Source organism: Bos indicus x Bos taurus, chromosome 3, assembly GCF_003369695.1.
Source record: "Bos indicus x Bos taurus breed Angus x Brahman F1 hybrid chromosome 3, Bos_hybrid_MaternalHap_v2.0, whole genome shotgun sequence".
Lineage (NCBI taxonomy): Eukaryota > Metazoa > Chordata > Mammalia > Artiodactyla > Bovidae > Bos > Bos indicus x Bos taurus.
The window spans coordinates 58,893,150-58,907,115 of NC_040078.1; the positions used below are offsets into that span (position 1 = coordinate 58,893,150).

At 41.3% G+C, this 13,966-nt stretch overlaps 1 protein-coding gene across 1 annotated transcript in view; it reads left to right on the plus strand.

Annotated features, from left to right (window-relative positions):
* The window catches only part of DDAH1 (dimethylarginine dimethylaminohydrolase 1), a 156,860-nt gene extending 144,535 nt beyond the window's left edge, over positions 1-12,325 (plus strand). Inside the window, exons 5-6 of the mRNA XM_027536675.1 lie at positions 6,227-6,370; positions 9,282-12,325. Coding sequence (XP_027392476.1) covers positions 6,227-6,370; positions 9,282-9,398 — 261 coding nt within the window. The 3' untranslated portion in view covers positions 9,399-12,325. The remainder of the gene's footprint in view (positions 1-6,226; positions 6,371-9,281) is intronic.
* The last annotated feature ends 1,641 nt before the right edge of the window (positions 12,326-13,966 follow it).

Consider the following 13,966-nt stretch of genomic DNA (forward strand, 5'->3'; position numbering starts at 1 on the left):
ATCCTGTCCTGAGTAGCTCAGTTGGTAAAAACTACACCTGCAATGCAGGAGACATGGTTTTGATTCCTGGGTCGGGAAGATCCCCTGGAGAAGCAATAGGCTACCCACTCCAGTATTCCTGGGCTGCCCTGGTGGCTCAGCTGGTAAAGCATCTGCCTGCAATGTGGGAGACCTGGGTTTGATTCCTGGGTCTAGAAGATCCCCTGGAGCAGGGCATGGCAACCCACTCCAGTATTCTTGTCTAGAATCCCCACGGACAGAAGAACTTGGTGGGCTCCAGTCCATGGGGTGGCAAAGAGTCAGACATGACTGAGCATCTAAGCATAGCACAGCACACATAGTGAGTGGAATAACTCCTTTGGGAAATGGCAGAAGTCAGAAAAGAAGTTCAGAACAGCAATTTAGCCTCTCAGATCTTCCCCCGAAGCCCTGTAGAAATCCTGTGTGTTGCCTGGAACCCGGGGCCTCTGGGGACCTTGTAGCGTGTACACGGTTTAGGGGCTTTCTCCTTTTCATTCTGGCTCCCAGGGCAGCAAGAAGCAGGAAGTACAGTCCCTGGGGTTAAAAGAACACTTTACACACAGCTTGGAGCAATACACCTCCTCCACCCCTTTTTAGGAAAAAATGTTGGGACATAGAACAAAACAGCCCAACAGCCACATTCTCGGGATATTTGAAATGATGCTCATCTTTTAACAAAGGCTGCCGTGCATCCACAAAGAGGAAGCAAAACCTGTTTCTCTGCCTCATGGTGGCTCCATCATTGAGCCCGTCGAGGTGATGCCCTGCGAGCACATCCTCACATCCTCACAGTGCCATTCCAGCACAACAGGGGAAAGATGCTAGAGAGACACACAATCTCCTGAATCTTCTTCTGTGTATTCCCCTCTGGATGGCAAGCGCCCTGCGTTCTGTATATACATACATCTCCTGAACCCAGCTATAAATAAATGTAAGCTGTCTTATTCAGACAATAACAACACATAAGAAAAAAGAAAATAATCAACTAACAGGAAAAGAAAAACCTGTTCTTTGTCCCAAAAGATGGAAACCCTTTGTGTTTAGAATAAGTATCTTTAGCTTTTTCATGGAAGAAATGTAATTTTTTGTTTATTATCTATAGTTACCACTTCCTAAATCCTTTTAATTTAGAAAGACTATGCCTGACAGAGCTTTTGTAATTTTTCTTCCATAGTTAAGCAGAACTACTTACTGCTCCAAACGGGGTCTGTTCTATTATTAAAAGTCATTTCTTTTGGCATATTTTTAAACCTGTCTTAAAATGATAACCAGGGGGCCTTGACAAATTAATTGCAAAGCTTCTCCTAAGGTGGCTTCAGAGGTTTCATTTCGATATTTATTTTAAGAGTATCTCTCAATAGAATTTATCAGTGAATTACTTTATGTATTCCCAGCATTAAAGTATTTCCCCACTAAGAGCAGTATAATTCCTTTCCTCATAGTGATGAAAAAAAGTGAAACTATCCTCAAACAATGTTAGGTTGGGTACTGACCTTATGTCAGTAATTTTAGGAATGTTCCCACCAGAAGTTATAAATCATACATATAAGACCCGGAAGAGAGAGAAACATTAAAGAGTAAGGGAAAACAGCTATTAGAATTTCACATAAACACCGTTAACTGAAGAACAATAAGGCAAGCACATAGGAAGCAGGGGTGGTATTGTTCAAACTAGAAGGTTGAGGGGGGTGAGGTGGGGTGGATAGGAGGGAGCATGGAGAGAGCTGAAGGCCGGGTAAACAAACCACACCAGGAAAGGAAATATTCTGTCTCCGCTCCTCCAGAGAAACGGGGCTCTTCTGAGGTAGGCATAACCTTGGAGATTCTAGTTTGTTCCTTCATGGTTAAACAAGAAGTCAGCACTGATAACATCCTTGATAACACTTCCTCTGGAATGTACAACATTCCATATTTCTGCTTCATAGTCACCCCCGGACAGCATGAGTCAGACTGAGAGGTGGGGAATTTGCCAGGCTGCTCGTGGGACCATTGAAGTTATACTCAGGACTGTGAGGTATGGACTTGCTATGCTTCTTTCTCTTTCAGCTCATCTTGTACTAAGAGCCATAGGTGATTTCTTTACCTCAAAACAGACTATCTTAAGAGTGAGGTTAAAGAGCAAAGTTTGCTACAATGGTAGATGGGACTGCAGACTGGACACGTGAACCCTGTTTGTCTGATCAGATCAGTCGCTCAGTCGTGTCCGACTCTTTGCGACCCCAGGAATCGCAGCACGCCAGGCCTCCCTGTCCATCACCAACTCCCGGAGTTCACTCAGACCCACATCCATCGAGTCAGTGATGCCATCCAGCCATCTCATCCTCTGTTGTCCCCTTCTCCTCCTGCGCCTAATCCCTCCCAACATCAGAGTCTTTTCCAATGAGTCAACTCTTCACATGAAGTGGCCAAAGTACTGGAGTTTCAGCTTTAGCATCATTCCTTCCAAAGAAATCCCAGGGCTGATCTCCTTCAGAATGGACTGGTTGGATCTCCTTGCAGTCCAAGGGACTCTCAAGAGTCTTCTCCAATACCACAGTTCAAAAGCATCAGTTCTTCGGTGCTCAGCCTTCTTCACAGTCCAACTCTCACATCCATACATGACCACAGGAAAAACCAGAGCCTTGACTAGACGGACCTTTGTTGGCAAAGCAATGTCTCTGCTTTTGAATATGCTATCTAGTTTGGTCATAACTTTCCTTCCAAGGAGTAAGCGTCTTTTAATTTCATGGCTTCAGTCACCATCCGTAGTGATTTTGGAGCCCAGAAAAATAAAGTCTGACACTGTTTCCACTGTTTCCCCATGTATTTCCCATAAAGTGATGGGACCGGATGCCATGATCTTCGTTTTCTGAATGTTGAGCTTTAAGCCAACTTTTTCATTCTCCACTTTCACTTTCATCAAGAGGCTTTTTAATTCCTCTTCACTTTCTGCCATAAGGGTGGTGTCATCTGCATATCTGAGGTGATTGATATTTCTCCTGGCAATCTTGATTCCAGCTTGTGTTTCTTCCAGCCCAGCGTTTCTCATGATGTACTCTGCATATAGGTTAAATAAACAGGGTGACAATATACAGCCTTGACGATCTCCTTTTCCTATTTGGAACCAGTCTGTTGTTCCATGTCCAGTTCTAACTGTTGCTTCCTGACCTGCATACAAATTTCTCAAGAGGCAGATCAGGTGGTCTGGTATTCCCATCTCTTTCATACTAGTAGCTAATTAAGGGATTAATACAGTGCCTAATTATATTCATTATCTTCATTTATCTTTCATAAGAAATGTGTGAAAGACCATTATTATCCCAATTTTATAGATGAGGAGTCTGCAGTACACGGGGTCACAAACAGTCGGACACAACTGAGCATCTGAACAACAATAGATGAGGAAACTAAGAAGTGAGAAAAAAAAAAGAGCTTGAATTTCTATAGCTCACAAAGGAGAGAACTGAGACTCAAACCCAGGTCTTATTCCAGAGTTCGTGGTCTTAATGTGTCCCTTCCCACACAATGATAAAGGGAAGCTACTATTACTGTGTTTTGAAAGCAGCCAAAAGAAAGTCTGCATAAGATATAATTAAATGGTAATTCATAGGAGAACAGAGTTACTTGGGTCTGGATTTTTTTCTCTTAAACAAGCCTCTTCGTATTATTTTGCAGCATATCCATTTCAAAAAGAGAGCTAAGTTGAATATATTGATAATTTGCTTACAATAGTTCTTAATTGTCCATGTATTGAATGGCTGCTGCTGCTGTGCTGTTCTCAGTCATGTCTGACTCTTTGCAACCCCATGGACTGTAACCTGCCAGGATCCTCTGTCCATAAGATTTTCCAGGCAAGAATACTAAAGTGGATTGCCATTTCCTCCTTCAGGGGATCCTCCCAACCCAGGAATCAAACCAGATTCTCTTTCATCTCCTGCGTTGGCAGGCAGATTCTTTACCACTGAGCCACCTGGGAAGCGGAGAAGGGAATGGCAAGCCACTCCAGTACTCTTGCCTAGAAAATCCCATGGACAGAGGGGCCTGGTAGGCTGCAGTCCATGGGGTTGTGAAGATTTGGACATGACTGAGCGACTTCACTTTCACTTTTCACTTTCATGCTTTGGAGAAGGAAATGACAACCCACTCCAGTGTTCTTGCCTGGAGAATCCCAGGGACAGGGGAGCCTAGTGGGCTGCCGTCTATGGGGTCGCACAGAGTTGGACACGACTGAAGCAACTTAAAAGCAGCAGCAGCAGCACCTGAGAAGCCCATATGTATTGAATAGGTCTAAGGTTTCTCAGTCTAGGTGTTAAAGAAGAGCCCACCCTACTGGTGGGTGATTCATCCTATGGGTCTATCCCCTCAGGGAACAATTTAAATTGAAAAGTGCAAGAGAGATGTCCAGTCAAGTCCAAACTGTACCATGCCATAATAAGATTACACATGAAAAGAGAATAAATAGTACCATGATTAATGGTACCATGATCAGTTTTTACCATACATAAAAAGTACCAAATAAGTGAAAAATAAATGATATAGTACTTTGTAGGACAAAGATTTTGCTGCAGCTCTGGAGGTTAAGAAAGAGAGCAAAGTGAGATGATTAATAAATTAAGTTTTAAGGTGCACAAATCTGGATTTAAATCTACCTGCATGAGCTTGGTCAAGTTTTTTGACCTAAGTCCATTTTCTTGATCTGTAAAACGGGAATTTGGGGATTCAAGAATACATATAAAACTGTTAGCATGGTGCTCTGTTTGTTCTTATTGTAATAAATTGTCTATTTGTTGGACAGTCTCCTCCAGTAGGCTGTGACCTCTTCAAAAACTGGATATTTTCCTATTTATCTTTGCGTCTCTGAGCCTTTGATATACTGCTTAAGCTCATCCCCACTCCTGATGTTTCCTTCTCTGTGAAGGATATTCCATATTACTTCTGGTTTCTGTCTGCCTCTGACATAGTCCCCACTAGGAAAAGAGAATGATTTAAACTGATGGTGAGTCAAGAAGACCTTACCATCTATACTCTTCACATCCTCTTGGGAATGAAGTTTCTGCAGGGAGCTTGGTGTCTCTTCTGCTCTTTCCCAACATAAATCTGACTGTCCAGTGGCTCTGTGATTGAACATGCAAGAGACCTAACTCTGGGTTCTAGTAATATGAGGTCCCTTTCCACCCAGATATTGAGGGGTAAAGGAAGACCTAGCTGGAAATGTAGATTAGAACCAGACAATGAAAAGATCTTGTTATACCTTCATGGCATGACATTTTGGCAGCTTCTTTCAAACATACAGATAACGATAAAGAATGCAAAGAAGCTACATGAGTAAGCCCAAAATAATACTTGTTTTCACTTTTGATGTTTGGATATTTTTGGCGTTATGGGGTGGGGTAGGGGGGTAGGGGAACTTGTTATTGGCATTTTTGTTTTAATTTGTTGAGGGGCTAAAGATGAGATACCAATGTTTTTAATTCTTTGTAGAATTCATCTGTCTTATTTTTAAGTTGTTTTATACTAGGGTACTAATAAACCCGTCACTTGATGAAGAGACTTGCTAAGTCGGTTTTTCTTCAAGTGTGGTCCAGGGACCATCTCCCTCAGAATTACCCAGAGGCCCCTCAGAATACAAATTTCTGTTCCTCACCTCAAATCTGTCAAACCGGAATCCCTAGGAGTGAGACCTTGGAATATGATTTTAACGTTCACCTCCCCCAGGGGATTTTTATGCTCATTATATTAAGGATAGCACCTGCTAACAGACAAGTGAATTCAATTTATTAATAAATGCACCTAGAAGAAGAAATTATGTTTGTGCGTGAATATGTGCAGTATTGCTAATCAGTTAACTGACTGTTCTGATTGTTGCTATAGTCCTTTTCCCTATAGACCAGAGCAGTCCTGCTAACTCAGCCAAGGATATCATCAAAACCCCAGCGGGGCCTTTTGTCTGTGTGTTTTTCTGATAGATCTTATGAACAAAAACTAGAAAAAATAATCATTTTAAAACCCTTAAAAACACTTTTAAAAGGACCCTTACAATTCTTCCAAAGAATCATAGTTACATCTGGTTTTCCTTTTCTGGTTTTAAGTGACGAGGCAATGGACAAACTTCAACACAGAGGAGCATGCTTAGGTGTAGGTTGCAAGCTTTTATCCTGCCACACTGCCCGCCTGTTGGCCGATGTGGAAGACCCTCTGCTTAGGCCCGCTTTGTATCTCTTTATAGATCATGCAACAGATGAGTGATCATCGCTACGACAAACTCACAGTGCCTGATGACACGGCCGCAAACTGCATATACCTGAATATCCCCAGCAAAGGCCACGTCTTGCTGCACCGAACCCCAGAAGAGTACCCAGAGAGTGCAAAGGTAATAAAACGTCCTTCCTGCCACAGTAGCTGGGGAGACCTCCTCAAAGCCTTCCTGCCTAAGGATTTTTTTCACGATCGAGTGACAGATAACAGGGGCTTCCTTTCCCCCTAAACACATCATTAGGAAAGCCCAAAGGATAACATAATTTAGGGCCAAAGGAAAGTTTATTTAGCTCGCTCCTCTCATTAGTGTCATTGGTCAGTAATACATGCAGAGTAATTGAGATGATCATGCCTGGTATTCAGAGCCTTTCAAACGAGTATTGGGTCTCCCGAGTCTGTGTTCCAGATCTGATTAAATGCACTTCCTGACACTCACATGCTCATCAAGCATAGAGACCTACATAGGTCACCTGTGTCATTATTTCTGACAAATCTAAGCTTCCCCTCATCAGAGGGTCATTTATTCCTTAAGGCAGAGAAGTAGGAATGACCCAAAGAGAAGAGTACTCGTTGTCAGGGCTGCAGAAAAGCAGGGGATACACATCCTAGGCAGCAAAGTCTTGAAAGGAGAGAGCAGGAAGAAATATAAAATATTACACACTCAGAACCAGCCGGCTGGGCCCTACAAGTATCCCTTCATTTGTGTTCTAAACAGGGAATTGCCTCCTCGGTATGGAATTCTTTCCTGGTCTGAGAGAAAGACTGGTCTTCCCAGCCTTTCAGAGCACTCTGCCAGTCTTACCTGTATACTTTAGTAATTTCAATTTAATCATACCAAACAGATCCAAGGGTGCTCATCCATCGATCCTTCAAGGGTTCATATCCTTTTTAGGCTTTTCAGAATCATCTCTGCCCAAAGGAACAAGATATCTATACGAAGCATTACAGAAGAGCCTTAATAGCCATTGATCTCTCTTTTTTATATGCATGTACCTTAGGTTTAAAATTTTTATAAAAGTTTTGCTACCTTTTAAAAATTCAGAGACACGTGTACCCCAATGTTCATCGTAGCACTGTTTGTAATAGCCAGGACGTAGAAGCAACCTAGACGTCCATCAGCAGATGAATGGATAAGAAAGCTGTGGTACATATACACAATGGAGTATTACTCAGCCATTAAAAAGAATACATTTGAATCCGTTCTAATGAGGTGGATGAAACTGGAGCCTATTATACAGAGTGAAGTAAGCCAAAAAGAAAAACACCAATACAATATACTAAGACATATATATGGAATTTAGAAAGATGGTAACAATAACCCTGTATACGAGACAGCAAAAGAGACACTGATGTGTAGAACAGTCTTTTGGACTCTGTGAGAGAGGGAGAGGGTGGGATGATTTGGGAGAATGGCATTGAAATATGTATAATATCATATATGAAATGAGTCGCCAGTCCAGATTCAATGCACGATACTGGATGCTTGGGGCTGGTGCACTGGGATGACCCAGAGGGATGCTATGGGGAGGGAGGAGGGTTCAGGATCGGGAACACATGTATACCTGTGGCAAATTCATTTTGATATATGGCAAAACCAATACAATATTGTAAAGTTAAATAAAATAAAATTTTAAAAAAGGAATCTAAAAAAATAAAAAATAAAAATTGCAAAAAAAATAAAAAATAAAATAAAAATTCAGTACTGTATAATTACTAGGCTGATTCTCATAATCAGGATCTCCCTCAGCAGATTAAAAAGGGAGAAGGGGAGGAGGATAAACAGATTTTTTTTGTCAATTTTCATGGCCAAAAGTTTGAATCTGAGGAAAATAGAGGACCTCTGACCCCCCAGACTGTGCCTTAACCAGCTCTCAGATGAATACTGGATCTCATACCTTAATGTGCATCAAAGTTGTTAAAAATACAGGTTCCTGGACTCCCGCCCTGGAATCTGCAGTATCAGCAAGCACGCTGGTCACTGAACTTAATTGGGGAAATGGAGCTCTGGATCGTTCATACCTACCTCTTCAGCCACATCAACCATGTGATAGTGGGATTATCATTAACTGCTTCTGAATTCAGCCCTGGGTCTATCACCAAAAACAGTAACACTATTCGTGTTTGTAGAGGGCTTTCTCGGTGCCAGGCACTGTGCCTGGCGTGCTGTATGCATTACCTTGTTCATCCATTACAGCCGCCTGTGCAGGCACTAATATTATTCCAGTCTTACAGAGAAATAATCCCATGGGGATGCTAATTGACTGAAATCACACTTGAAACCATGAGTTGACAGAATTGGGGCTGGAACGCAGCTCTAATTCCACCACTCTTAATTAACCATGGTACTGAATTTTAAGGAACCAAGTACACTCTACAGAAGCCTGGTGGATTGGTTTTAGACAGTATATTTTCAAGTGATTTTTTTTTTAAACAATATGCTTTGATTTATCATCAGAGAAAAATCTGTTTACTGTTTATTTGAAGGTTTGACACATGCTTTCTTTCTATTCATGTCAAAAGATGCTCTAAAATTCACACCTGTCATTTAAAAGCACTTTGACCTGAAACCCTTCACTTAAATCATATTTTGGCAAGTGTTTCTAGTTAGCTTGTTAAGGAAAGAAACATTATAGTTGAGAGGGTTTTAAAGTGTGGAGAGAGAGTCATACTCAGACTGAAATTAAGGCCACAGACTTTCATATATCACTTAATCCAGCACTGACAAGGGCAGAATAAAGGCCTTTCTAGTAACAACCACATTTCTGACACATCTTTGGCTTTGAGGTTAGAGCAGAGAGCTAGTGGTTAACCAGGCTGCTCGCTTTATGGGTTTTGCTGTGGGCATGGGTGTGGTCTCAGTGACTTGCATACCTTGGGGTTCCATGTATGGAAAGCCTAAACTCACAAGCTAAATGCATTATCTATACCAGGCAGAGGGGGTGAGGGTGGGGTGGGGCTGGGGGGGAGCCAGGGAAAACAGAGGCAGAAACTGAACCTTCTCTACTTTTCCTTGATTCCTCCTGCAGGTTTATGAAAAGCTGAAGGACCATATGCTGATCCCCGTGAGCAATTCTGAACTGGAAAAGGTGGACGGGCTGCTCACCTGCAGCTCGGTTTTAATTAACAAGAAAGTAGACTCCTGAGTCGCAGTCCCTCCCTTGCATCCGGCAGTACTGCACTCCTAAGGCCGGTAACTGTACCCACTCCTGTCGTTTTCACTGACAATCTCCTGTGCCACTGCGCCACTAACCCTGGTTTACAATTCTAAATTGCATTCCTTCGTTCTGCACCTCCCCCACCCCCTCCCCTGACAGTGGTACCTAAACTGTGGATTTGCTCAACAAGTTAAGCAATCTAGAAAATATAGAGCTAATGAATTATTGAAATGTGATTAATACTAGTAAGGAAACACTTGCTTTAGTGTTTGTATTATCTGTGTGAAAATCATTTAGTTGCCAATATATGCCGAAGAATGTCTTCTTGATCAGTCAGATAAACTGGGTTTTCTTTCTGTTTGTCATTAATCATCTCTGGCTCCTGTGAAATTCCCTGGTCCGGGGATCCTCTCCTTTTCCTTCCCTCTTTTTTCTTCTTTTCCTACTTCTGTCAATGTCACCTCACATTCTACCTTAGGTAGAATCCGGTCTCGCCTTCTCCACACCTTCCTGCAAGCGGACTCTGTCTTTCATTAGTCTTCTCTGCCTCACGGCTGCATCTTCTGCCATCACACCACTCACTCCCAAAAGGGTCCACCTTAGCAGAAGTGTGACGAGAATCAGAGCAGCCGTTGAGGGGAGACTTAACTACACAGAGGCAATTCCCGATGGGGTTTGCCCCAGAGATCTAAATTCCAGAAGAAGTAGGGCACCACACCTAGGAAGCTGAATTCAGCATCAGATGGTTGCTAGGGGACCGCAGATCAAGAAGCTTGGAAACAATCCATGGGTACCACACTTCAGGAAGTCTTTAAGTCACATTCCATGAATTTTTGCTTCATTACTGGCTATTTACAGACCTTGAGAAATAGACTGAATTTTTTTCATTTAACTCACTTTCATTCCCCCCGGTTGTAACTCACCTTGTTTCCACCCTTCTACCCCTACACTTTTCCTGATCTACAGAGTTATTCCTTTCAAAAGAGACATTACATTTAACAGTGATTGTAGGTGGGCTAGTGCAAGCCAATTGGAGCATGTTCAGGAAATGATAGGCTTGGTGCTTGAAACCAACTATAGACAATGGACAATTCTACTTTGACATATCCAACATTTACTGTGGAATTCAATTAAAATTTATTTCCTGTCTAGCCTTCCTATTACACAAGCTTAAACTGACACAAATCTCTTAACAAAGAACAATGCTGCAGCGAAGGGAGAGATAGTTGTCTTTTACTTAAACATGAAAGAATCAGCCTTTTAGCAACCTGGGGAAATGGTACTTTCCAAGGAATGGTGACTGATCCAGGCATGTTATCAAACTTCCCAGTCATTTCCACCTTTCCTATATTGCCTTTGGCTTCTTAAGATTTGGGGAGTTTAAGAAATGCTACTTCAAGTCTTGCTCTGCTCACCTACAGGTTTGAAATCAGACATTCTTTATGTCTGGTGACCAAGAGAGAATACCTTCATGTATTCTATCTCCCCCTGAGCGAATTGAGGTAAGAAACCTCTGAGCATACAAGACATCCTTAACCACTATTTTTTTTATTTGATGATTTTCTGTCAGACTTTGAAGAAATTCTTTCTCCCCCTTCTTTTTCTTTTTGCTTAAATTTAATATTCATATTATGTACAAATATCTAATTTCATGCATCCTATGACTAAAACATATCTTGATCACTGTCATATTTCCAACTGTCTCATCATGGGTGAACAATATATTTTTGCCACAGAGAGAATGAATGTTACCCACATGCCAAGTTAATAAATAAAAATTGTCCTCAGCAGTTATAACTGCCCTTTTGGGTTAAATCTGTCCCTATGCTGGCAAAAACAGAAATCCTCCCTAGGAGAGTTCAGCATCTCAAAAACAACCACGGGAAAACGAACACAATGAGCCACTTCAGGCTTACTAGTAAAGCTAATTGGCTTATAATTTTCAATATCTTTATTTCTATCATTCCAAATTAAAGAACTGTTCTCTATTATGTTTAGTAAATTGAAAGTGGGTCAGTTTTTCTTTTGAACAGTTTGTTCTAACAGAAGGCTGTTTTCACTTTTCTTTTTCTTTGCATCTTTCCATCTTTCGTTCTCTTTGTCTCAAGAAATCACTTAGAATCTATGTGCCTCTTCTACAGAATCTTATTCTGCACTGTTCCGTCACCTACAAGACTGGCTTCTTTGGGCCCTTTCTGTGATATGATGATGTGAAAACCGAAAATACTTGCAGAATACTAATATTCTTTCCTTGGTGTACTCATCAGCATAATATTATCTTTGAAGAGGAAAGACAACCCATTAACCCATTATATAGGTTCCTCTTTTGTCCCATGTGATTTACAAGGATAAACTAACAGAAACTGCTTTTTGACATTACAAGGACATTAGAAATTGTATGTAAGTAAATAACAGTTGAGTCAGAATCTCGTGGTCAATAGGATTCAGCTTACTAAGGACAATATAGAGAAAGTACATGATGCGGCATTATTTCTCAACTGTGACAGATTGCTACAGAAATCAGCAGGCAGATCTCTCTCCTGTGTATTGATTGCTCTTTCAAGCTACTGTTAACAGATTCCTAAGGCTATCTCTTCATCCCGAAGGGGGGAAATAGTCTGATGAACAATGTGACTTATTTAGAGTTGCATGTTAATCTTTGTAATTATTTACTCCTTAACATCCTACAAAACTCAGAAATGATTTCCACATGGTGTTAGATTTATTGTGCATTTTATCTTACTGACCATCCTGTTGTAGGCCATGTATGATTATCCACTCTGTGTGCCAAAACCAGTAATGCCTTTCACGGCCCTTTAGTCCAGAGAAGTTCTGCACTGATTTTAGTCTCTTGCTGTCCTGATCCTACAGGTATACCAATCACGATGGAATAAAGTGTGAGTTGTACTGTGCTCAACAGCCTGTGTCTCTTTTTTGCAACAGAAACTTCTACGGTGAATGAAATCACCATTTCCTTGCTATCAGAGATGGGAAGGTTTTTTTTCTCTTTTCCTATAAGATATGGGATTAGACATACTATATCTGTAAATCAGCTGCCATCCAAAGCTTGGATTAAAATGATAATTGAAGGATACTTCATCCTTCTGGTACTTAAAAAGTATGCATATTATCCATGCCTGGTCAGGAGACCTTGATTTCACATGTGTTCCTCCTCAAAACAGCTTCCCTGGTTTCTTTTACTCCTAACTGTCATCAGCACATTATAATATGGCTCAGTTATGGAGACAGTTGAACAGTTTGTTTTTGCTATGCTCATGCAAGAGTTTGGTTTTTGTTTTGTTTATTTTACACTAAGCATTTTTTAAGGAAATTTGAAGGTTTTTTTAATGAGGCTTTTTATTTCCAACAATTTTTTTGCAAACTGAAAGTAGATTCATTGTTCTCATTGTAAAGATAATAACTGCTCATCGCAAAAATAAAAATCACACCATACCCCCCAAAAAACATAAAACATAGGAAAAAATAACCCAAATTTTATCATCTACTGCTGCTGCTGCTGCTAAGTCGCTTCAGTAGTGTCAGACTCTGTGTGACCCCATAGATGGCAGCCCACCAGGCTCCCCCGTCCCTGGGATTCTCCAAGCAAGAATACTGGAGTGGGTTGCCATTTCCTTCTCCAATACATGAAAGTGAAAAGTCAAAGTGAAGTCAATCAGTCGTGTCTGACTCTTAGCGACCTCATGGACTGCAGCCTACCAGGCTCCTCTGTCCATGGGATTCTCCAGGCAAGAATACTGGAGTGGGGTGCCATTGCCTTCTCCTTTATCATCTACAGATAGCTACTATTAAAATTTTGGAGAAGGACTTTCCTAGTGGTCCAGGGGCTAAGACTCGAGTTCTGAATGCAGGGTGTTCAGGTTTGAACCCTGGTCAGGGAACTAGATCTCATATGCTCCAGCTAAGAGTCTGCACGCCACAGTGAAGATCCTGCATGCTGTGGCTAAGAACTGGCACAGCCAAATACATAAATATTTCTTAAAAATTTTTGGAGAATATCCTCACAGATACAGATATAAATATGAGATAATTTTACATAATTACACTGTTTCATAACCTGCTTCCTTCACTTGGCAATATATTGTGGCCATGTCTCCATGTCAATAAATATAGATCTACATCAGCAATTTTAACAGCCCTATTTCATGATACGGTTATACAGCAGCTCTTTCTAATTTATATGGAATGTTACATCACAGATGTTCAGCATGACCACATTTCTAGTCTTCAGGCTATCAAAAATGTTCTGTATACAAGCTTTCACACACCCGCAGGGTGAGCTCAACCTGTAGTCCTCTCACCGTAACTGAAGGGTGAATGCAAAAGCCCACCGAAGCACAGACCAATACTAAAATCCCTTGGAGAGTTCATTGAATTAGTCACACCTCTCAGTTGATGATGCGTTGGTTAGTTCTCCATTATTTAGGTGAGTATTAATATGGGTAATGAAGCTAAAAACTGCCAACTGCCACCCCCTGCAAAACTGCTCTGGGCCCCCACAGGAAATGGAACCCTCCACCCAAGTGCTACTGTTCTGT